The 22,733-nt window shown below is 51.3% G+C and overlaps 2 protein-coding genes across 2 annotated transcripts; both read left to right on the top strand.

The window, feature by feature from the left end:
• Nucleotides 1-60: 60 nt before the first annotated feature.
• SLC44A4 (solute carrier family 44 member 4) lies at nucleotides 61-12,362 on the top strand. Its single transcript, XM_043571726.1, has 21 exons — nucleotides 61-158; nucleotides 2,080-2,128; nucleotides 2,686-2,759; nucleotides 2,889-2,967; nucleotides 3,766-3,865; nucleotides 3,946-4,071; nucleotides 4,230-4,290; nucleotides 5,522-5,609; nucleotides 5,690-5,773; nucleotides 6,023-6,258; nucleotides 6,365-6,464; nucleotides 7,115-7,207; nucleotides 7,475-7,577; nucleotides 9,792-10,045; nucleotides 10,132-10,226; nucleotides 10,315-10,418; nucleotides 10,530-10,603; nucleotides 10,825-10,895; nucleotides 11,003-11,097; nucleotides 11,172-11,256; nucleotides 12,115-12,362. The coding sequence occupies exons 1-21, from the start codon at nucleotides 125-127 to the stop codon at nucleotides 12,234-12,236; spliced, it is 2,127 nt and encodes a 708-aa protein (XP_043427661.1). The 5' UTR covers nucleotides 61-124; the 3' UTR covers nucleotides 12,237-12,362.
• Nucleotides 12,363-12,697: 335 nt separating this feature from the next.
• On the top strand, nucleotides 12,698-16,503 carry NEU1 (neuraminidase 1). Its single transcript, XM_043571727.1, has 6 exons — nucleotides 12,698-12,961; nucleotides 13,409-13,601; nucleotides 14,322-14,584; nucleotides 15,096-15,278; nucleotides 15,410-15,632; nucleotides 15,756-16,503. Exons 1-6 carry the CDS (start codon nucleotides 12,797-12,799, stop codon nucleotides 15,980-15,982), a joined length of 1,254 nt encoding a protein of 417 aa, XP_043427662.1. The 5' UTR covers nucleotides 12,698-12,796; the 3' UTR covers nucleotides 15,983-16,503.
• Nucleotides 16,504-22,733: the final 6,230 nt, after the last annotated feature.

Below are 22,733 nucleotides of genomic sequence, written 5' to 3'. Positions count from 1 at the left end.
GAAGGAGGAACTAGAATGTGTCAGGACCACAGGCGGAGGTGGGGCTGTGACGTGTGGGAGGGCGGGGCGGGCGGCAGGTGAGCTGCTAGGTCTCCCTGGCTCCAATCACTCTGGAGACTGAGCCATGGGGGGAAAACAGGACGGGGATGAGGCCTATGGTGAGTCTGAGGGCAAGGCTAGGGTAGAGGCCCGGGACCCTCAGAGGGAGGGGAGGCCGGCATGGGCCTGCTCTAGGGGAATGATGGCTGGGGCTGGCCCCAAGGAGAGGAGCTGAGTGGAGTTCTGGGTCCCTGAAGGGAGGGCCCAGAAAAGAGCTGATGGGAGGAAGTAGAACCAGAGTCCTGCGAAGAGGATTGGGTTTAGGGGCCGGGGGCCTTTGCTGAGGAGACTTTGGGGAGTGAAGCTGGGTTCACCATGAGAAGTTAGATGTGGAATCTGGGTCCCACAGGGCAGGGCCCTGGGAAGCAAAGCCTGAAGGGAAGGAGGCAGGGTCAGGGGTCTGAGCAGAAGGATGGGGCTCAGGGACTGGGAGGGTCTATGTGCTGCAGAGCTTGTGGTGAGGCCGGGGTCTGGCTCCCATCAGGAGGAATGGGGTCCCTGTGAGGAGGAGGAGTTCCAGCCTGGGGTCTCTGAGGGGAAAAGGTGCTAGAGGTCTGCCTGCCAGGGTCTCTGTGAGCAGTGACAGCAGGACTGGGGTGTGTTTGGGGGTCCCTATGAGGAGTTAGGGCTGTGGACCTCTGCGGAGAAGGGGCCACGGCCTGCCCCTGAGGTCTCTGTTAGGAGGGGGAGCCTTCTCAGGGTACCATGAGAGATCCAGGCAGGGGGGTTGGGAGGTTCCTGAGAATGGCAGGGTCCGAGGGGAGAGGAAGTAGAGAGCCTATCTGCAGAATCTCCATGAGGAACAGGGGCTAGGAGCCTGTCCCAGAGACCCCTAAGATTAAGGGTGGGGGGCAGTCTGAGAGGAAACTGGGACACAGCCTCTGGGACCCCTGTGAGCAGTAAGGGCTCGGAGCCTGCCTGCAGGGGTCCCTTGGGGTTTGGGGGTCTGAGCTTCTGGTCTGGAGGGGAGGGAACCCTAAGGGAGGGGCCTCCCAGAGGCATAGCTTGACCTCCTAAGCACGCTAGGGGAAGGAGCAGTAAGGACTCCCCAGTCAACTTCCTGGAGCAGCTTTGGGTCAATCATTGATCTCATATCCGAGAGCCATGGAGGGACAGAGTCCAGAGCACCTGGGGAAAACAGATCCCACCCCTTCCCACACTCTTGCCCAACCCTTCCCTCCTCTGTGCCCACACAGGACCCTAAGCTGCCTGGCCCCAGCTCCTCCCTGTGTGTACTCAGGGAGGACCAGGAACAGGACATAGCCACAATCTCAAACGGCCACAATCTCAACTGCCAGGCTCAGGTGTCACCCTGACCGCTCGTCCAGAGACTGGCAGGAGCCTGGGGTTCCTTGGGATCAGGGTTTACAGGGGCCGTCCATGCCCCGGCCCTGCAGGAGTTAATGCCTTTGGCTCCAGTTTCTTTCCCTATGGCCTTGGGCCAGAGGGTGGAGGTAGGGCCTGGGGCAGCTGTGGGGAGGGGCTGTGACCTCCCTGAGGTGCTCTAGACCTGTGCCCACCCTGGACTGGGTACAAGGAGGGGAAAGGGATAAGGATTGGGGCATGAGAGCCACTGAGATGGCTTAACTCAGAGTCCCACATTCCAGCCATAGGGAGACACAAGAGAAAAGGGCCAGGATGGGGGCAGAAAGCAAAGGCTATTTCCCTGGCTGCCAGCCTTGAGGTATGAGCTGGAAAGAACCTGTTAAGGCCCCTTTTTCCCCTCCCTCCAAGGCCACCTTGGTAGAGTTCATGGTAAGCAGTCAGGCTGCTGACCAGGCCTTGATCCTACCTCTCCTGCTCTCCAGTTTCCTCTCCAGTCAGCCCTGCCCCTGTCCGTCTCCCCGCAAACTCCTGAGGCCCAGGAAGGATCCTGGGCCAGGGTAGGATAATGCTGTAAGGGAGGATGTGGGAGGGACAGGAGATGGGAAGAGACATTCACTCAGGGTCTCACTCTGCACTCCTCCCTGTGCCCCTCAGGGAAACCAGCCAAGTATGACCCCTCCTTTCGAGGTCCCATCAAGAACAGGTGAGTTTTGGGCACTGCCCCAACTAGTGGGGGGAGGGGGGGAGGTTGGTTTTGCTTTGTATTTGCTGAAATATTGGTAAAAAGCTTATAAAAAAAAAAAAAAGAAAAAGAAAGAAAGAAGGAAATAAAACTCCTGCCCCAAGAGAATGGGGCCCTTGGGGGGATTCTTGTGTCTGGAGGGGGCACACGGGGGCTTCTGGGGTGCTAGTGATAGTCTTCACCTGGTTTCTTGACCTGGGAGCTGGCTACACAGGCCTTTGCTTTTTGGGAAAATTCATCCAGCTGAGCACTTACAAGTTGTGTACTTTTCTGTGTCATACTTCAGAAGAAAGTTTACTCACCGAGAAAAATGGTATTTTGTTCTTTTGTGGCCCCTGCCCCGACAAATGGAAACAAGTGCTTCTTATTTATTTCCTAGTGCCTTGTGAGAGGTTTTCTTAAAGAAATAAAATAAAAAGTACCCACCCTCCAACATCCCCCCACTCTCCAGCCCGTGACTCCTCCAGACCATACTCCCCACATCCCCTCTCCAAAAACTTCCCCCACTTCTCTCCCAGGAGCTGTACAGATATCGTCTGCTGTATCCTCTTCCTTCTCTTCATTCTGGGTTACATCGTGGTGGGGATCGTGGGTGAGTTTCCAGCTACGCTGTGCTGGGGCCATGGCTGGGGCAATAACCTGGGGAGGGACCATCCCCATGGCTCCTCCCCGCCCCCGAAAGTCCCTCCCTCCAGTGATTCATCTCTGCATCTGCTTCCAGCTTGGGTGTACGGAGACCCCCGGCAGGTCCTCTACCCCAGGAACTCTACTGGGGCCTACTGCGGGGTGGGGGCCAACAAGTGAGTATGAAGGAAGGAAAAGGGGACACACAGGAGGAGGTGAGGTGGGTGGTGGGCAGAGAACTCCAACACTCAAGCTCCAGAGCCTTCCTCTGCTGCCCACCCCCCACCACCCTTCCTGAATCTCACCACACTAGGCCATGTTGAGCAGCCTCCAATCCTGGGCACCTGGCTTCTGATTTCCGCCCCCCAAAGTAGGAGGCGGAGTCATGGTTAAGTGCATGGATTTTCAAGTTCAGAGTTTGGTATTTGAATCCCCAACCAGGCTAATAAGTTCTGGTTGTATGGCCTTGGGCAAGGTACTCAACTTCTCTGAGCTTTGATTTCCTCATCTGAAACACAAGGGTGATCCCCCAAGCGATGCCATCAGTTCCTCATGCTGGAAACTTTCAGTAAATAATAAAACCTTAGCAGTTACAGTGTGTGCTATGTTCCAGGCAGCGTACTTTGCACACACAAACTCATTTAATCCCTATGAAGTAGGTACTATTATCTTACACCTGATGGAATTGAGGCAGTGGGCAGTTAAATGACTTGCTCAAGGTCATAAACCTCTTAATCATTTGTTAGCAATTTTGATGTTCAATTAACTCTGGGAAATCTTCTGGGTGGCCCCTGTATCTCCCTAGCCTGAGCTTCCTAAGGGCAGGAGCTCCGTGGTGTGTCTCATGGTATGGACCCGCCCCACCCCCGCCCCCCAGCTGGGCCCACTGTACTCTTGAGACACAGCCCTGGCAGTCCTCCCCTCTCCGCACACCTGACCAGGCCCTGATGCCCACACTTCCTTCCCTCCTGCAGAGATAAACCGTATCTTCTCTACTTCAACATCTTCAGCTGCGTCCTGGCCACCAACATCATCACGGTGGCTGAGAACGGCCTGCAGTGTCCCACACCCCAGGTCAGAGCCTGGGACCTGCCTCTGCCCAGATCTCCCCCAGGGTCTGGGTACCAGCCCCTCAGCATGCTCTCTGCCCCCAGGTGTGCGTGTCCTCCTGCCCAGAGGTCGCATGGACCGTGGAAGTAAACCAGTTCTCACAGAAGGTTGGGGAGGTCTTCTACACTGCAAACAGGAACTTTTGTCTGCCAGGGGTGCCCTGGGACATGGTGAGAGCTGCCTCCAATGTCATCGCTGTGGTCAAGGGGGAGCACATGGGTGGGGGTGAGGAGGAGTTGGGTAGGTGATTACGGTGGTGGTGGTGATGAGGAAGCTCACTCCTTCATGCTGCTCTGTGTGTGTCTGTATGTCCTCCCCCCACCCCCAGCCAGTGATCCAAAGCCTGCAACAAGAGCTCTGCCCCAGTTTCCTCCTGCCTTCCGCTCCAGGTGAGAAGCTGTGCTCCTTCCTCAGGCATCCTCTAGTCCTATGATTTTATTGCTCAGGTGAGGAGGGCAGACCCAGAGAGAGCCAAGTCATACAGCTTGCATGACAGAATTGGAATCGGCACGAGGTCTTGATCTTCCTGTGCAGCAGGACCCTACAGACAGACCCTGTGTCTGTTGTGCACCAGGCACCCAGATAGACACAGGGCAGATGAAACTGCTCCCGGCTTGAGCTACGTTTTAGGTGCAGAGATCAGAGGTGTTCACAAAGACACTGCCCAAGAATCAGAAATAGACCGGATGTCCATTCGAACACACAAGCAAACGTGGCCGGGTGGTGGGATCACAGTCAACTTTTTCATTCTTCCTATATGTTCTTTTTTCCAATAGTACATGTTATTTTTTAAGAGAAAAAACTTTAATTATAGCATGAGAAAAGATAGCTGATTCTCAATATAGATGCTATAAAAAGTATCTCAAATGAATGCTCCAAATCAGATCTGGATTCCAGCACTTTCCAGCTGTATGGTCTTGGGCCAATTACAAATCCTCTCTGAGCTTTGTTTCCTCATCTTAAGAATGTAAATGTCAAAGCCAGCCTGCCGGGCAAAGTCATTGTGAAGATGGAGATACATGCCTCTGTAGGCACATGATACATGCATCAGGAGATGGGGAAGGGGTGAGAAGGTTTCCTGGAAGAGGTGAGATGGATGGGATTTCTGGAGGGAGAACATTCAGAAAGAGGAGCAGGGAGAGCAGAAGCACAGAGGTGAGGGGAAACTGGGCTGAGCTCAGCCAGCAGGGGCCTTGAAGACTGGCCAGGGAGCATGGGCACTCCTGGGCAGAGCTCCTAGAAGTGTCTGAGCAGCAGAATGACCTAGAGCCCTGTAATGATGAGGCATGGTCTCCCTAGCACCCGCGTAGAGGGTGGGTGGAAGGGTGGCAAGGTTGGGGTGGAGTGTAAGAGTTAGGCCAGAGGAAATTAGGGTCTGAACCCAGCAGTGGCAAGGAGGTGGGGAAGGGGGTATTCAGAGACAGAGAAGGAAGCCTGGACTGGGCTCCCCGGGGCATGAGCTCTCTTTTGAGCAGCTGGAGGGAGGGTGAGAGTGGGGAGCAGCAAAGCCCACCTCTCCTCCCTTCCCTAAGCCCACTAGGGGGCTGGGTGGAGGCCAGAGGCTTTCAAAGGCAAAGCTCTGGGCCCTCCCACCCAGGAGCCCTGGCTCTCTCCCTCCAGCTCTGGGGCGTTGCCTTCCACTGTTGAACAGTACTCCACCTGAACTCCCAGGGATTTCCAGTAACACCTCCATCTCCCAGGGAATCAGGTGGGCATCCTCCTGCCCCCACATCTCTGTCCTGCACCCCTCCCGCACACAACCCCTCTGACTCTGTCTCTCCCCAACAGTGGTCTTCTTGACAGCCTCAATGCCCGTGACATCAGTGTTAAGATCTTTGAAGATTTTGCCCAATCCTGGTATTGGATTCTTGTGTGAGTCACCGATTCCGCTGCTCACTCCTACCCTTCTGCCCTCCCCGATCCTCTGTCCCCCACCCTAATGTCTGACACAGAAACTTTGGACAGGGGCGAAGGAGCCAGGGCCCCTGTCCCCAAACCCACCAAGATTTATAAGAGATAGGGGACTAACCTCTGGGGACATTGGGCATGTGAGGCATTTGGGGGCCTCTGAAGGGGAGAAGATTTGAGGTCTGACCCTCAACTACCTCACCCTGCCTCCAGTGCCCTAGGTGTGGCTCTGGTCCTGAGCCTGCTGTTTATCCTGCTTCTGCGCCTGGTGGCCGGGCCCCTGGTGCTGGTGCTGATCCTCGGGGTGCTGGGCGTGCTGGCATATGGCATCTACCACTGCTGGATGGAGTACCGAGTGCTGCGGGACAAGGGCGCCTCCATCACTCAGCAGGGCATCACCACCAACCTCAGCGCCTACCGCAATGTCCAGGAGACCTGGCTGGTGGCCTGTGAGTGCCCTGCCCACCTCTGGACTTCCAGCCACCTGAGGGCTGCCCCGGGCCATGCTGAGCCCTGGGCCTGACGGAGGCCCCTCTGCTCCCTCTCCGCCCTCAGTGATCGTGCTGGCTGTGCTTGAAGGCATCCTGCTGCTAATGCTCATCTTCCTGCGGCAGCGGATTCGCATCGCCATCGCCCTCCTGAAGGAGGCCAGCAAGTCAGGGCCTGTCTGGGAGGGAGATGGGGTAGAGGACGGGGCGGGGGGGTGCAGGCATGGAACGGCAATGCTGGGAAGGTGGCAGGGAGCCCTGAAGGGGAAGGGCAGAATTATGCAGTGGTTAACACTGCCGTTTGACTCCTTTTTTCTGAGACTCGGTTTGCCCATCTATAAAATGGGGGTAATAATAGTTCTTACTTTGTAGGGTTATCATGAGGATTAAGTGAGTTAGTGTCTTGTCAGGTTCCCAGAAGGTGAAGCAGACCCTCCATTAGGAGGAGTGTTAGCTGCGGTGGTGGTGGTTGTGGTTGATGGGCGTTACAGCAGGAGCCCAGACACACGGAGGAGAAGTAGCAGCTTTTTCCCAACTAGGACCTCAAGAGACCATACTTTGAGGACCCTGTTCCCTTACTCTCCCAGAAGCTGCCCAGATGGCTTCTCTGTGATTCTAATTTCCTCCAAGGGTCCCTAGCGCCTGATTTATTCAATTCAGTTTGTTCAATGAGCACCTCCTATGTGCCCAGCCTGGGGGGACAGAGCAGACCCTGGCAAGGACAGAGGTGGGGACCTTGCCAGGGTCAGCCCCATGAGAAGCTGGGTGGGGGCTGGGGACCGGGGCCATGCTGGTAGACTATTCTTACCTTCTACAGGGCTGTGGGGCACATGATGTCTACCATGTTCTACCCGCTGGTCACCTTTGTCCTCCTGCTCATCTGCATTGTCTACTGGGCCATGACCGCCCTGTATCCTTTGTTCACATGGCCAGGTCCTCCTGGGGGGAGGGGAGGAGCAATACTCACCTATAAAATGCCTTAGTGCAATTGGAAGAATGTGCCCCTTCCCCTGGGCAGACACAGGCCTGCCCCTTGACCGAGTTGAAGGAGTGAGCCCAGGCTGAATTCCAATCCTTTGTGCAGTGAACGACCTGCACAAGTACCTGGGAATGGGTCTCTGAGGAGGAGACCTGTAGAGACCGCCATGTGACTATGCTTTCCTTGACTCCCCTCTGGGTACCTGGCCACATCAGGGCAACCCCAATATGTCCTCTGGGCACCCAACACCAGCTTGCCCAGCTGCGAGAAAGTGCAAATGAATACATCATGCAACCCCATGGTGAGGGGACTTAGGGTGGACATGGAGGTATCCATGGGGGCGAAGTGACCTTAGGGGCCAACTGCTCCAAATCGCTCATTGTGCAGCAGAGACTGAGGACCAGAGAGAAAAAGGAGTTCACTCAAGGTCACACAACAGGCCCCCAGCAGAGCCAGAAAGGGAGCCAGCACTGGACTCCAGATCCAGTACTCCTCCTGCCGAGCTACCTCCTTATTCAGAGAAGGAAACTGAGGCTGGAAGAGAAGGCATACTGGCCCTGGGAAAGCTGGCTACCAGCACTTCCCACTCCTCCCCTGGACTTGCCTCTGCCAGGAGGACATCAGCTACTCAGTCTCCAGTCTCAGTCCATTCATCTGTAAAATGGAGATAATGCTAATATCTGTCCTCAGGGGAGCTGAGAAGATTAAACAACATTGGGCACATAAAGTGCTTTGAACAATGTCTGGCACCTGATAAGAGCTGACAGTTGTAGATGCGTTTTGTTTAGTTTTTGTTTTAGATAGGGTTCAAGCCCAGCACGGGGCCCAGTGCAACACTTGAACTCATGACCCTGAGATCAAGAGTGTGACACTTAACCGACAGAGCCACCCAGGTGCTCCAGTTTTGCTTAGTGGTTTGAAGTCTTTCTCCCTGGGAACATGGCGGCACCCTAGGCAAGAGGCAGGTGGGACTCGGCCTTCCCCACACTCCCTGCAGGCTCTCAGAAAGTGGCACTGAACTGCCCGCAATCTGCTGTCCTCAGAGCTTTCATGTGGCCACCTCATCTGAGCTGGGACGCACAGGCATCAGCTCACCCTGTAAAAGGGGAGGGAGGCTGGTTTACATTAGGGAGGACCCACCATGTGCCAGGCACTAGGTATGCAAAGCTGCAAATGACCTGGTTCTCGCTTTCGACTTGTTCAGGATCTAGCAGCAGAGACTGACACAAAGCCACACGAAGGGCAAAGTAGTTTATTTTCTTATAAAATTTCAAACACACGCTGAGCAATTTCAGCAATTATCAAGATTTTTGTCACATTTGCTGGACAGGGTGGTTTCTAAATTTCAGTTTCTTACTTTTTATTATGGAAATTTTCAAACACACACAAACCCTCAACTTCCCACTGTCCTGTTTCATCCATTCCTCCCCACCTCTGCAATTCTTTTTTTCTGGAGTTTTTAAAGGCAAATTCTGGACATGAGCGCCAATTCACTTGTAGACACATCAGGATGGATCTCCACAGATAAGGACTTTTTTTTTAAATGTTTTTATTTATTTTTGACACAGAGAGAGAGAGACAGAGCATGAGTGGGGGAGGGGCAGAGAGAGAGAGGGACACACAGAATTTGAAGCAGGCTCCAGGCTCCGAGCTGTCAGCACAGAGCCTGATGCGCTGCTTGAACTCACGGACCGCAAGATCATGACCTGAGCAGAAGTTGGACGCTCAACGGACTGAGCCACCCAGGCACCCCGGGGTTTTCTTGTTTTTTTTTTTTTTTTTTTTTTAAGTAATCTCTATCCCCCAGTGTGAGGCTTGACCCTAAGATCAAAAGTCACATGCCCTACTGACTGAGCCCACCAGGTGCCGCAACAGATAAGGATTTTTTTTTTTCTTTTTTTTTTTTTTTCAACATTTATTTATTTTTGGGACAGAGAGAGACAGAGCATGAATGGGGGAGGAGCAGAGAGAGAGGGAGACACAGAATGGGAAACAGGCTCCAGGCTCTGAGCCATCAGCCCAGAGCCCGACGCGGGGCTCGAACTCACGGACCGCGAGATCGTGACCTGGTTGAAGTCGGACGCTTAACCGACTGCGCCACCCAGGCGCCCCCAGATAAGGATTTTTAAAAAGCATAACGACTATACCATTATCACACCCAACAAGGTTAACAATGATTCCTTAATACCAGCTAATACCCAGTCTGTTCATTTTTGCTAGAAAGCATTTCAGTGGAAGTTGCAGAGGCTATTTTAGAGGGGATTGCTGATTGGGTGCCAAGGTGCTGGTCACACTGCCTTCACGCCATTAAGGCTCAGCCCACGAGGCCTGGATGCTCTTGTGTCCATATGGAGACTGAGGGACAACTAATTACTCTCACATGATAGGCAATCTGAACCCAACTTGAACCTGGAGAAGAATCTTCTGGAAGGAAATGGCTTCCCCAATTCAGGGAGGCTGCTACTCTGGGAGTGGCAGGAGTTGGCTGGGAATAACCCTACTCTGTCACCCCCAGGCCCAACCCATGAACTCCTCATGCCCAGGACTGATGTGCATCTTCCAGAGCTACTCATCCACGGGTCTGGTCCAGCGTTCTCTCTTCAACTTGCAAATCTATGGGGTCCTTGGGCTATTCTGGACCCTCAACTGGGTACTGGCCCTGGGCCAGTGTGTCCTGGCTGGGGCCTTTGCCTCCTTCTACTGGGCCTTGGACAAGCGTCGGGACATCCCCACCTTCCCCCTGATCTCTGCCTTCATCCGCACACTCCGGTAAGCCTGGGGCATGGAGCTGGGAATTGTGAGCATGGGAGTCCAGGGGTCCTGGAGCTGCCTCTGACTACCTAACCCCTCTGCAGATATCACACTGGGTCGCTAGCCTTTGGAGCCCTCATCCTGACCCTTGTGCAGATAGCCCGGGTCATTTTGGAGTACATTGACAACAAACTGAGAGGTGAGCAGCTAGCCCCTTGGGGAGCGGCTGTCAGGGGCCAGTGACCGAACATAAGTCGTCCCCCCCCACCCCGCCCCTTTACTCCCAGGAGCCCAGAACCCTGTGGCCCGCTGCATCATGTGCTGCTTTAAGTGCTGCCTCTGGTGCCTGGAGAAGTTTATCAAGTTCCTAAACCGCAATGCCTACATCATGGTAAGCCCTCCTACACAAGCAGCCCCTTGCTGTGGGGTCCCTTGGCCCAGGCCCCTGCCCTGGCCCAGGTAAGCTGTGCACAGGTAACTCTGATCTTTCGACCTCACTCAGATTGCCATCTACGGGAAGAATTTCTGTGTCTCAGCCAAAAATGCCTTCATGCTGCTCATGCGGAACATTATCAGGTCAGGCTGTCCCCCACCCCCATGATCTCCCACCCAAGGCCGGGTTCCTGGGCATGCTGTGCTCAGAGGGCCTCGAGCTTGGTTTAATGTTCTGCTGCCTCCATCCATCTTCAAATGTGACCCATTTTCGTTTTACATCTGACACAGCAACTTATATAGCCAGTCCTGTTTCTAGCTCTGCCAGTCCCCTCATGCCCGACCCACCCCAACTTCCCATACAGGGTGGTCGTTCTGGACAAAGTTACAGACTTGCTGCTGTTCTTTGGGAAGCTGCTGGTGGTTGGAGGTGTTGGTAAGAGCCAGGGCTGGGAGTTACAGGCACAAAGGGCAGGGACACAGGGCAGCCAAACAGGTGACCTCAGAGGAGGGATGACACTGACCTCCAGACCTCTCCCACAGGGGTCCTGTCCTTCTTTTTTTTCACCGGTCGCATCCAGGGGCTGGGCACAAATTTTGAGAGCCCTTCCCTCAACTATTACTGGCTGCCCATCATGGTGAGTGATTCCCTGGCTCTGCCTTGCAGTCCAGCAACCCCCAAAGGAAGTCTAACACGTCCTGTATCTTCCAGGTCTCCATCCTGGGAGCCTACGTCATCGCCAACGGCTTCTTCAGTGTTTTTGGCATGTGTGTGGACACACTCTTTCTCTGTTTCTGTAAGTAGACACCCTCTACCAGTTCCCCCAAATTTCAAGGTGCCAGATTGTTTAAGGTTTTTTGGAGACCTGGTGCTTTTAGAAACAGCAATTTTGCTAGTTAACAACAACTTTGCTAGTTTGCTAATTGGCAGGGTCCCCCAAGAAAGAACATTTCAAGGGAGAGGACTCTGGTACCCTTCCCTAACTAGAAGTTAGTCACAAAAGACTTCCCAGCAGATGGCTGTAGTGAGTGGGGATTTTCTTACCCTCCTACATACAGTTGACCATTGAGCAACACAGGTTTGGACTCCACAGATCAACTTAAGTGTGGATTCTTTTTGATAAATACCGTACAATACTGTAAATGTATTTTCTCTTTCTTAGGATTTTCTTAACATTTTTTCCCTAGGTTATTTTATTGTAAGAATACAATATACAGTATATATAACATACAACTTATGTCTTGTCTGTTTATATTATCAGTCCAACTTTGGATCAACAGTAGGCTATTAAATTTGGGGAATCAAAAGTCATAGGTGCATTGTTGACTGCACTGAGGTCAGCGCGCCCTGAGCCCATGTGTCGCTCAAGGGTCAACTCTACATTCAAGATTTAGTACCTACTCCAATCTGCAATACGCGATTGACATGCATTTTGTTGTTGTTAGCGTTACCACGCTATGAAATATTATTGATCACACTTTACCGATGAGAAACAAATTATATAACCTACCCAGTAGGTTACAAAATCTGACCCGAAAAGAACAGCCCGTGGCGTTGCAGCCTAAAACCAGGCAGCTTGTCTGGTCTTCCCTGATTTTCCGGGGAGTGGGGTGGCCCCCGAGGGTCCGCTCTAACGGTCTGTGTTGCGGCTCAGTGGAAGACCTGGAGAGGAACGACGGCTCCCTGGACAGGCCGTACTACATGCCCACAGCCCTTCTGAAGATTCTAGGCAAGAAGAACGAAGTGCTCCCGGGGGACAAGAAGAGGAAGAAATGAAAGATGCGGCCCTGATTCAGGGCTGCACCCCTCCTGTACAGCCTCCCAGCCTCACCCCTCCTTCCAGATCTCGATTTTGTAGTTTAAAAAAATTTATTAAAGGTTGATATTTTGTTTTCTCAAAAAGTCTGAGACTTTCATTCCCTCCATGACATTCGGTCCTTTTGTTTTTTTGTCGCTTTTTTTTCGCCACTAGCTCTTTAAAATAGGCTCCGCCCCCATGACGCGCCCTGGTGCCACGGCCAATCAAAAGGTTCCTGCGGAATGATGCCAGCCTCTTCTTCATCCCAGCCAATAAGCTGGGATGAAGTCCAGGTCACAGGCTCTGGGGCTTCAAAAAGAGCCAATTGGAGGGTCCAGCTCCAAGGCGCTAAAAGGTCATGTGAGGAGTCAGAGTGAGGAGTCAGCCAATTAGAGTCGCGGAAGTGCGGCAGGTGGCTCGACTCGGGACGGGTGGGGGTGGTGGGGAGGGAATAGCTAGCATTTAAAGGGCCCGGTCAGCTGACAGACGCCAGCCCGCGTCTAACCCAGGGGGCCTGGGTCTGGCTGCCCGGGGAGAGATGATGGCGGATCGAGCCAGACAAGTGCTCCTGGGCAGACCCGGGGACCCGCGGATGCCGGGGTTCTGGGGAGGCTGTAGAGTTCAGGTATTGGCCACGATCATCTTCCTGCTGCTTTTGTCTCTGGCAGAATCTGGCGCTAGGGCAAAGAATGACTTCAGCCTGGTGAGTCCCCTCGTATATCCCCATCCCCGACCCACGCGGGTGGTCTGTATCCAGCGTCTCCCGGGACGCGGGCTGCTGAGATCCCTCTCCTCCGAGGGACTCTCCCGCCGCTCTCGGACCCCGTTCCCTCCATCCATTCCCAACCCCTCTTCCTCAACGGGTCCTTGTCCTCTTGCTCTCTGAGTCTCCTCTTCATTCCAGCTCCTTCTCCAGCTCCAACCTCCCAGAAGGTTCCTTCTCCCCTCAGAGCCCTTCCCCCGCTCCGAGCCCCCAGCTTTGTTCCAAACTGTCCTCAGGTTCCCCCTTCCTTATTCTAGGACACACACCCCCTCCCACTCTGATTCCCAGCACCCCGTCTTTCCCAGGGACACTCGACTCGGAGCCACTATTCAACCGTCCTAAAACCTGACGTCAAATTTGTATCGATCCTTCCTCCTCCCTTTGCAGGTTCAGCCGCTGGTGACCATGGAGCAGCTGCTGTGGGTAAGCGGGAGGCAGATCGGTTCTGTGCACACCTTCCGAATTCCGCTCATCACAACCACTCCTCAGGGCACTCTCCTTGCCTTCGCTGAGGCCAGAAAAATGTCCACATCGGATGAGGGGGCCAAGTTCATTGCTCTTCGTAGGTCCTTGGACCAAGGTATAAAGATTCCTGAGTGGCAAGTGCTGGTGTTAGGCTGGATGGGTGGGGAGACTGACCTGCCCAAGGGCTCTTGACATAGGACCTCTGGGAAGGCTGGAGGCCTGAGTCCCTGAGGGGACTTAAGGAGGGAAGCAGTACAGACCAGTGATCTGGAAATTGTAATCACCTAGGGTTGAACATTCAAAATTTATTGAGCACCTGCTTATACAGGCACTGTTCTAGGTTGTGTGAATATGGCTGTGAACAAAGTAGACCAAAAATCCCTGTCCTCATGGGGCTTACATTGTCTGTGGGGAGACCGACAATAAGCATAATAAATAGGCGAGTTTATTTTTTGTATTGGAAAGGGATAAATATAATGGAGAGAAATAAAACAAGATGTTGCAGATTGGTTGCAATTTTAAATAGGTGACTTTTGAGTAAAGAAGGTGAGAGTAACCCTGAGGAAGAATGTACCAGGCAGATGTCACAAGCCTGTGACTTTTCTCCAGGAGAAAACTATTTGAGGAATGAGAAGGAGCTTGTGGGATAGGATGGAGTGAGCAAGGGTAGAATAGATAAGGTCAGACACGTAAGGCGGGGGGCGGGGGAGGCAGGTTTTTTAGGGCTCTGGGGCCATTCTAAGGCCTTGGGGCCCTAGCAAGAGGTGGAAATTAACAGGGAGAGGTAGAAAAGGCTTCGAGTGCTCACCCTGGATTTCTTCTCTTTTTTCTTTAGGCAGCACATGGTCTCCTACAGCCTTCATTGTAGATGATGGGGACACCCCGGATGGGCTGAACCTGGGGGCAGTGGTGAATGATATGGAGACAGGAGTGGTGTTTCTTTTCTATTCCCTCTGTGCTCACAAGGCTGGCTGCCAGGTGGCCTCCACTATGTTGGTGTGGAGCAAAGATGATGGTGTTTCCTGGAGCCCTCCCCGGAACCTCTCCTTGGATATTGGCACCGAGATGTTTGCCCCTGGACCAGGCTCAGGCATTCAGGTCTCTATCCTGAGATGGGTGGAGGGGGCTGCCCTTTGGAGAGTCTGGAAGATGCCCCCAATTAGACTTTTTCCCAGGGAGAAGGACTTATGAAGTCAGATTTTCTCTTAGATGGGATTCCTTGGAAGAAAGGGGCATCCTGGGAGGAACCCCCTTCTGAGGAAAGATAGAATTTTGCCATTGTCTTCCCATTTGGGGGTTGTACACAGCTTGGTGAGTGAGCACACCAAGCATGGGTTTAAGCTCCCATACACCTCTGTGGCTGGACCCCCTTGTTTGATGCACAACCTATCCGGTGTACACCCTAGATGTCCTAAAGGAGCTTATTCTGCAAGAGTTTCTTAATTCAGGCAGTGGATACTTATGGGATCCTCCCGGGACCCTCAGTACCAAGGACAGAATTGAAGAGGACCAGATGTATTCTCACACTTAGGAGGTGATGGGTTCTCCTTCTCTACCTATGAGCTTCTACAGTGTCTCCCTCAGTGACATCCAGCTTCCTTCCCCACAGAAACAGCGGGAGCCGCGGAAGGGCCGCCTCATCGTGTGTGGCCATGGGACACTGGAGCGGGATGGGGTCTTCTGCCTCCTCAGTGATGATCACGGTGCCACCTGGCGCTATGGCAGTGGGGTCAGCGGCATCCCCTATGGCCAGCCCAAGCGGGAAAACGATTTCAACCCTGATGAGTGCCAGGTCAGGAGTCCATGGGCTATTCCCCACCCACTCCACCGGCCCTGCCCTCCAGAGCACCATTTCACTCACAGACCCAGGATTTGCCCTGCCGCCTCCCTGGGTCTTCCTGAAGCCATTTTCTCTCTCTTCAGCCCTATGAGCTCCCAGATGGCTCAGTCGTCATCAACGCCCGGAACCAGAACAACTACCACTGCCATTGCCGAATTGTCCTCCGCAGCTACGACGCCTGTGATACCATACGGCCTCGCGATGTGACCTTCGACCCTGAGCTTGTGGACCCTGTGGTAGCTGCAGGAGCTGTAGCCACCAGCTCCGGCATTGTCTTCTTCTCCAATCCAGCCCATCCAGAGTTCCGTGAGTGTCTGTTGGCGGTGGGGGGGGGGGGGGGGGAAGGGGGGGGTCGTCAGGGGAGCTCCTTTTATCTAGAGAAGGTGTGGCCACAGACCCTCCTTTTTCTGACTCTGCTGCCCTCCCCAGGAGTGAACCTGACCCTGCGCTGGAGTTTCAGCAATGGTACATCATGGTGGAAAGAGACAGTCCAGCTGTGGCCAGGCCCCAGTGGCTACTCCTCACTGGCAGCCCTGGAGGGCAACGTGGGCGGGAAGGACCAGGCCCCCCAGCTCTACGTCCTGTATGAGAAAGGCCGGAATCAGTACACCGAGAGCATCTCCCTGGCCAAAGTCAGCGTGTATGGGACACTCTGAGCTGCACACCTGCCACCAGAGTAGAAGGCCCTGGACTCAGCCTTCAGAACCATGGGCCCGTAACGGGTCTGCTAGAGGTGCCTAAAAGACAGTTCCACCTGCCTGTAGACTGTAGCCTTTTGCAAAATCGATTTCTCTTTGACAGGGAAGTCACTCTTTTAGGACTACAAGCCTGGCTTCTTCCACACGGGGTATCCTGCCCTCACTTGGGAGCACATCCCTTCCACATCATTGCTGGCTCTGGCCCCCTACCCCCTTCTGCCTTCCTAGGGCAGTGATTGGTCCTTTTTTTAGCTGGGGTTAGGTAGGCCTATGGAATTGGATATATTTGGACTCAGGGAACTGGGGAAGGCTGAGCTTCCTCTTTAGGGTAAGATACTGGCTATGGAGCAGGTTGGTGAAAGTACTGTAAGGGCAATATTTGGATTCAGGGTAAAGAACTAGGTGTGCCACTCACCTAGACTATTTATAAATTGAACTATTTGTAACTTAACGTTTTTAATGAAGGAGAGTGAGCACTTGTAATGTCTCTGTGGTTCTGTCCATGCAGATGCGTGTTCTTCACGTACACTTGTAAGAGGCTGGGAATGAGCTCTGTGGAAGAAGCTGCTGTTGCCCATGAAAGTCGCAGCACTTTGGCAGTTAAATCTTCTTTTCCCTTTCACATCTTCCTCATCACAGAAAAACAGATTCATCTTCATAGGTGTCATGAGGAGTAGCAGGGGGAGCCCCATGAGATATTAAGCAATCTGCTCTGTTTTATTTTTTTTTTTTTTTAATTTTTTTTTTCCAACGTTTATTTATTTTTGGGACAGAGAGAGACAGCATGAATGGGGGAGGGGCAGAGAGAGAGGGAGACACAGAATCGGAAACAGGCTCCAGGCTCTGAGCCATCAGCCCAGAGCCTGACGCGGGGCTCGAACCCACGGACCGCGAGATCTTGACCTGGCTGAAGTCGGACGCCTAACCGACTGCGCCACCCAGGCGCCCCCTCTGCTCTGTTTTATATCTGAGATGGAGTGGGATACTGTCTTCCATCAAGCCAGGGGGCAGGTGTGTGAAATGCAGATGGAAAGCCTTTCCCAGGCCAGCCCAGCCCAGCAGAGAAATAAGCATTGTGACAATTTACCTGAGAAAATAGCACCATCCTAAGGCAGATGCTATTAAAAGAACAGATGAGTGGAAGAGCCATGCCTTTACTCCATGTGGCAAGAAAATACAATGCCTACATAAGCTTTGGTGGTCCGAATCTCAAAGACTCGGGGCGCTGGGTGGGTCAATTGGTTAAGCATCCTGACTCTTGGTTTCAGCTCAGGTCATGATCTCACGGTTCATGAGTTCAAGCCCCACATTGGGCTCTGTGCTGACAATGTGGAGCCTGACTGGGATTCTTCTCTCCTCTCTCTGTTTCCTTTCCTTTCCTGCTCATGTTCTCTCTCTCTCTCTCTCAAAAAAAAAAAAAAAAAAAAAAAAAATCTCCCTTTTCCTCTACCCCTCCCCCCTCCCTCAATAAAAATTTAAAAAAATGAAAGAATGTCAAAGACTGAGGAATAAGGGTCACATTGACATACAGTTGCAGTTTATTTTACTTTCAACTTCCTTCTCTAAGAAATGTTAGGATAATTCATTCCATCAGAAAAAGTGAAAAAATGGAATAATCTCACTGTATATGAGGATATGGTGTAATTTAATTTTGTTATATTTTATCCAGAATTTGTGGTCAATAATGTAATACTTTAATTTTTTGACTTACAGACATTTGTGAAAACAAAGGTAGAGAAAATGGGTTAATGAACCCCGTGTACATCCTATGTATCCAACGTTTGCTTCTTATTTTTTCTTTTTTCACTTTGATTTTTTTTTTGAGAGAGAGAGAGAGAGAGAGAGAGAGGTAGAGAGAAAAATCCCAAGCCAGCTTTGCACTGTTAACACCAAGCCTGACGCCGAGCTTGATTCCACAAACTGTGAGATCATGACCTGAGCCAAAACCAAGAGTTAAATGCTTAACCAATTGAGCCACCCAGGCACCCCTCTTTGTTGAAATACTTTGAAGCAAATATCAGACCTTGTGACATTCATCCCTACCTTTTTTCCTTTTTTTTTTTTTTCTTTTTAAGAGCAAAAGTGCACGCACAAGAGCAGGGGAGAGGGGCAGAGGGAGAGACAGAATCTTAAGCAGGCTCCACATTCAGCAAGGAGCCCAACAAGGATCCCACAACCTTGAAATATAAGCGGAGCTGAAATCGAGTCAAACACTCAATAAACTGAGCCACCCAGGTACCTCCACCCTTACACTCTTGAGTGTGCATCTCACCCTTTAAAATGGAACATTTTATTATGTAACCATAATGCCATTGCACACCCGTAACATTAACTCTGGTATCATCTAATACCCAATGTGCAAATTTCATCAAATGTCTCAATGTCTTATTTATAGTTGATTTGTTCAAATCAGGATCCAGGGGTGCCTGGGTGGCTCAGTCGGTTGAGCAGCTGATTTCAGCTCAGGTCATGATCTCACAGTTTGTGAGTTCCAGTCCCGCATAGGGCTCTATGCTGACAGTTTGGAGCCTGGAGCCTGCTTTGGGTTCTGTGTCTCCCTCTGTCTCTCTCTGCCCCTCACCTGCTTGTTCTCTCTCAAAAAATAAAATAAATAAAATAAAATAAAATAAAATAAAATAAAATAAAATAAAGTAAAGTAAATCAGGATCCAAAAAACCTACGTATTTCCTTTTTTTTTTTTTTTTTTTTTAAGTTTATTTATTTATGTTTAGGAGCGAGAGAGGCTCTGCACTGCCAGTGCGGAGTCGGATGCGGGGCTCAACCCACAAACCATGAGATCATGAGCTGAAATCGAGAATTGGATGCTTAACCGACTGAGCCACTCAGGCACCCTGAAACCCTGTACGTTTTATTTTGATGTGTCTTAAACCTAGGTTGATCAATAGTCCCACCTCTCCTCTTTGTTTTTCTTGATAACACCTATGCAGAAATAAAGGCATTCATCCTATAGAACGTTCCACTCTGATTTGTCAGCTTCCTCAGAGTGTCATTTAACTCCTTCGTCTATCTTTCACATTTCCAATGATCAAACCTGAAGATTTGGCTTCCCATTCCATCTGGGGAGGGGGGGTGTCAGTGGGACAAGATCCTTCACAGGTGCTGTGTGCTTCCTGTTGCGAGTCCTGGGGGTGGGGGGCAAGTACTGTCTGCCCCTCCCTCTCAGAGTAAAGCTGAGATTGAGCAGTGGGTTCAGATGGCCACAGCCTGACCCCTCCTTTGTAAGTTTCCCCCAACAACCTTCCAGCTGTCAATTTCATTCACAGGTGGGTTTTGCCTGAATCAATTATTTTGAGGGGTTGTGAAATGTTGATTTTTAAATTCTATTATTTCTACCCCATTTATTACCTGGAATTCTTCGGTTAAAAAAAAGAGCTGTCCCTCATCAAGGCTGTTGGATTACCCTGAAGCATGGTTTGTAGGGAAAGGCAGGGTAAATGCTTAATTTCCCCCTTTTCCTTGCCAGTTGTGAGTAAACTGATGTAATACTTTGACTTGGCCAGTAAATCACACTGTTACCAACCACACAGGAGACAGAGAGGAAGAATCTCTGGCTGGCAGGCGGAAGCAGGGGGATATATGAGGGAAGAAAAAAAAGAGAACCCTGGGCAGCTTGGTTGTAGGGCTCTGCTTTTCTTTTCTTTTTTTTTTTTTTTTTTTAAGTTTATTTTTATTTTTGAGGGAGAGGGAAACAGAGTGTGAGCAAGGGAGGGGCAGTGAGAGAGGGAGACACAGAATCCGAAGCAGGCTTCAGTCTCTGAGCTGTCAGCACAGAGCCCGACATGGGGCTCCAACGCACATTCCTCAAGATCATGACCTGAACAGAAGTCAGCCACTTAACGTAATGAGCCACCCAGGTGCCCCCAGGCTCTGCTTTTCTAATGCAGATCACGAAATAGGTATGGCATTGGAAGAATTAAGGGGGTGGCATCTGCAGCAGTTGGGACATCTGCTAATACCACTAAAAATTGCACATCGGACAAAGTCTTGCTAAACAACTTTATTAGAAATACTGGAAGAAAGAGAGGAAATGATGCCATGAATGTCTGACCCATGAGCTATTGTGTCATGAAGTAGACATGGCAGAAGGCTTGTGAAGAGTGACCATGTTCCTTCTTAGCCACCAACCCTCAGCTGAGAGAGGATTCTCCCCAGGAGTGGGTGGGGCAGAGCCCTGGGCCCCACCCCAGACCTTCAGGTTCAGTATTCTAGTAAGGGTCTGGGACCTCGCATTTTAAAAAAAAAATTTTAATCTTTATTTATTTTTGAGAGAGAGAGAGACAGAGTGTGAGCAGGGGAGGAGCAGAGAGAGAGGGAGACACAGAATCCGAAGCAGGCTCCAGGCTCTGAGCTGCCAGCACAGAGCCTGACGCAGGGCTCGAACTCATGAACTGTGAGATCATGACCTGAGCCGAAGTAGGACGCTCAGCTGACTGAACCACCCAGGCGCCCCTGGGACCTCGCATTTTAACAGGAACTGCAGGAGAGGCTGATGCTGGGGTCTTTAGACTGCACTTTGGGAAACTTTCTCTTAGACATTTAGCCTAGACTCAGAAAGAATAAACTTCAAAACACTGTAGAAAAGATCTCAAAAGAGAAACTAAGTAGGAAGAATTTATGTCTAAAGAAACCAATAACCCTTAAAGCTAGCAGGTTAACCTGCTGTTTTGAAACCTACCTGTTTACCCAAGCATCTTTTTTTTTAAGTTTTACTTACTTAATTAATTTCTACAGCCAATATGGAGCTCGAACTCACAACCCTGAGATTAAGATTCTATTGACTGAGCCAGCCAGGCACCCCATCTTGAATACCCGCCACAACAGATGGCACATGGTGGGTGCCTCATACAGCAGGAAAGACAAATCTAGGTGGGTAAGGAGCTAGTGTCGTCCCAGATGGAACGTGTCGTCCCAGATGGAACATGTTGGGAACATGTTAGAAATGCTTGACTGCCCCCCTGTCCAGAACCCCAAAGCCACCCCGACACCAAGACCTACAGAGCCAGAAGCTCTGGGGGTGGGGCCCAGCAATCAGTGTATTAACTCTCTAGGGGACTTATGCACATTCAAGTTTGAAAACCAGGATTAGAACAAATGTCAAGTATGCAAAAAGGGTAGAAGAACTTTTTGTTGGCTTTTTTTTTTTCTTTTAATGTAAAAGGAGAATTGGAAGGAATGTCAGGAAGCTAGAAGAGGAAGCTATAGTGCTTATCTGTACAAATGGGACGGAGCTGACTAGAGACTGAAGCCTGGTGGAGTGCCTCCTAGGTAAGCAGCCATATTCTAGCATGGAGCCCACCCCTAGCACAGCCGCCTCCCCTCACACACTCTCAGCCCTCCCCAGCGTCTTGGCTCAGAATTGAACCAACTCTGGGCTCTCTCTCCCAGTCCTCAGAGGGCTGCCCTTAAAACAGTGGGAAAAGGTCAGGTGTGCCTGGGTTGCTCAGTTGGTTAAGTGACTCTTGGTTTAGGCTCAGGTCATGATTGTGTGGTTCCTGAGTTTGAGCCCTGCATGGGGCTCCATGTAGCCTGCTTGGTATTCTCTCTATATATCTCTGTCCCTCCCCCATTCACACACACTCTCTCTCAAAATAAATAAACTTAAAAAAAAAAAAAAAAAAAACCCACGGGGCGCCTGGGTGGCGCAGTCGGTTAAGCGTCCGACTTCGGCCAGGTCACAGTCTCGCGGTCCATGGGTTCGAGCCCCGCGTCAGGCTCTGGGCTGATGGCTCGGGGCCTGGAGCCTGTTTCCGATTCTGTGTCTCCCTCTCTCTCTGCCCCTCCCCCATTCATGCTCTGTCTCTCTCTGTCCCAAAAATAAATTAAAAAACGTTGAAAAAAAATATTAAAAAAAAACCCCACATTTTTACTGTAAGGCTTAGCCAACACAAAAGTAAAGGATCTTCACAAACCATAAATAATAGAAAGCAAGAATCCAGAAAATCAAGTGGACTTGGAGGCTCCATTTGCCCTGGGGACATCAGCCAATGCTCAGTGCCAAAATCGGGGTTTCAGTGGACCTCAGATTTGCAGTCCAAAGATAAAGCCAGGGGCCTGAGGAGGACTAGAAATTAAACAAGAACGTTCTTCCTGCCCCCTCCTTTACCCCCAACAAAGCAGGACTGTACTTTGGGTGTGTAACTTAAGGGAACACCAAAAAACTCGGGAATCAAGATAAATAATATTTGAAGGCAATATTTCTAAAAACCAAATTGGCAAACTACAGCTCACAAGCTGGCTGCCTCTTTTTGTAAACCAAGTATCTTCAGTGGGTGAACTAGCCTCCATCTTTGTTCTGGATTCAGGTGGGGGAAGCGTGTCTGAAAAACTCCTAAGAGAAGTTCATACTCCTGTGGGATTGGGACCAGAAATCACATTCTCTGTGGCCTCCAAATTTGCAAGCCACAAGTTTAGCGGCACCAGATCTTAAGTTCAGTGATAATACATGTTACTAGTCTTCTTTAAACCGTACATAATTAGGGGCGCCTGGCTGCCTGGGTCATGAGTTGAAGCCCCTCCTTGGGCCTAGAGCTTACTTTTGAAAAGTAATAGTAGGGGTACCTGGGTGGCTCAGTCGGTTAAGCATCTGACTTCGGCTCAGGTCATGATCTTGCAGTCTGTGAGTTCGAGCCCCGCATTGGGCTCTGTGGTGACCACTCAGAGCCTGGAGCCTGTTTCAGATTCTGTGTCT

Source organism: Prionailurus bengalensis, assembly GCF_016509475.1.
Source record: "Prionailurus bengalensis isolate Pbe53 chromosome B2 unlocalized genomic scaffold, Fcat_Pben_1.1_paternal_pri B2_random_Un_scaffold_46, whole genome shotgun sequence".
NCBI classification, from domain to species: Eukaryota; Metazoa; Chordata; class Mammalia; order Carnivora; family Felidae; genus Prionailurus; species Prionailurus bengalensis.
The sequence above is the reverse complement of the archived record's forward strand: the minus strand, read 5'-3'. Positions and strand labels throughout refer to the sequence as shown.

Coding starts and splice junctions, on each gene's coding strand:
- SLC44A4 (XM_043571726.1), top strand. CDS start 125: ATGGGGGGAAAACAGGACGGGGATGAGGCCTATG. Junction 2,760..2,888: donor CATCGTGGTGGGGATCGTGG/GTGAGTTTCCAG, acceptor ATCTGCTTCCAG/CTTGGGTGTACGGAGACCCC. Junction 10,227..10,314: donor CATTGACAACAAACTGAGAG/GTGAGCAGCTAG, acceptor CTTTACTCCCAG/GAGCCCAGAACCCTGTGGCC.
- NEU1 (XM_043571727.1), top strand. CDS start 12,797: ATGATGGCGGATCGAGCCAGACAAGTGCTCCTGGGCAGACCCGGGGAC. Junction 14,585..15,095: donor GACCAGGCTCAGGCATTCAG/GTCTCTATCCTG, acceptor CCTTCCCCACAG/AAACAGCGGGAGCCGCGGAA. Junction 15,633..15,755: donor TCCAGCCCATCCAGAGTTCC/GTGAGTGTCTGT, acceptor TGCCCTCCCCAG/GAGTGAACCTGACCCTGCGC.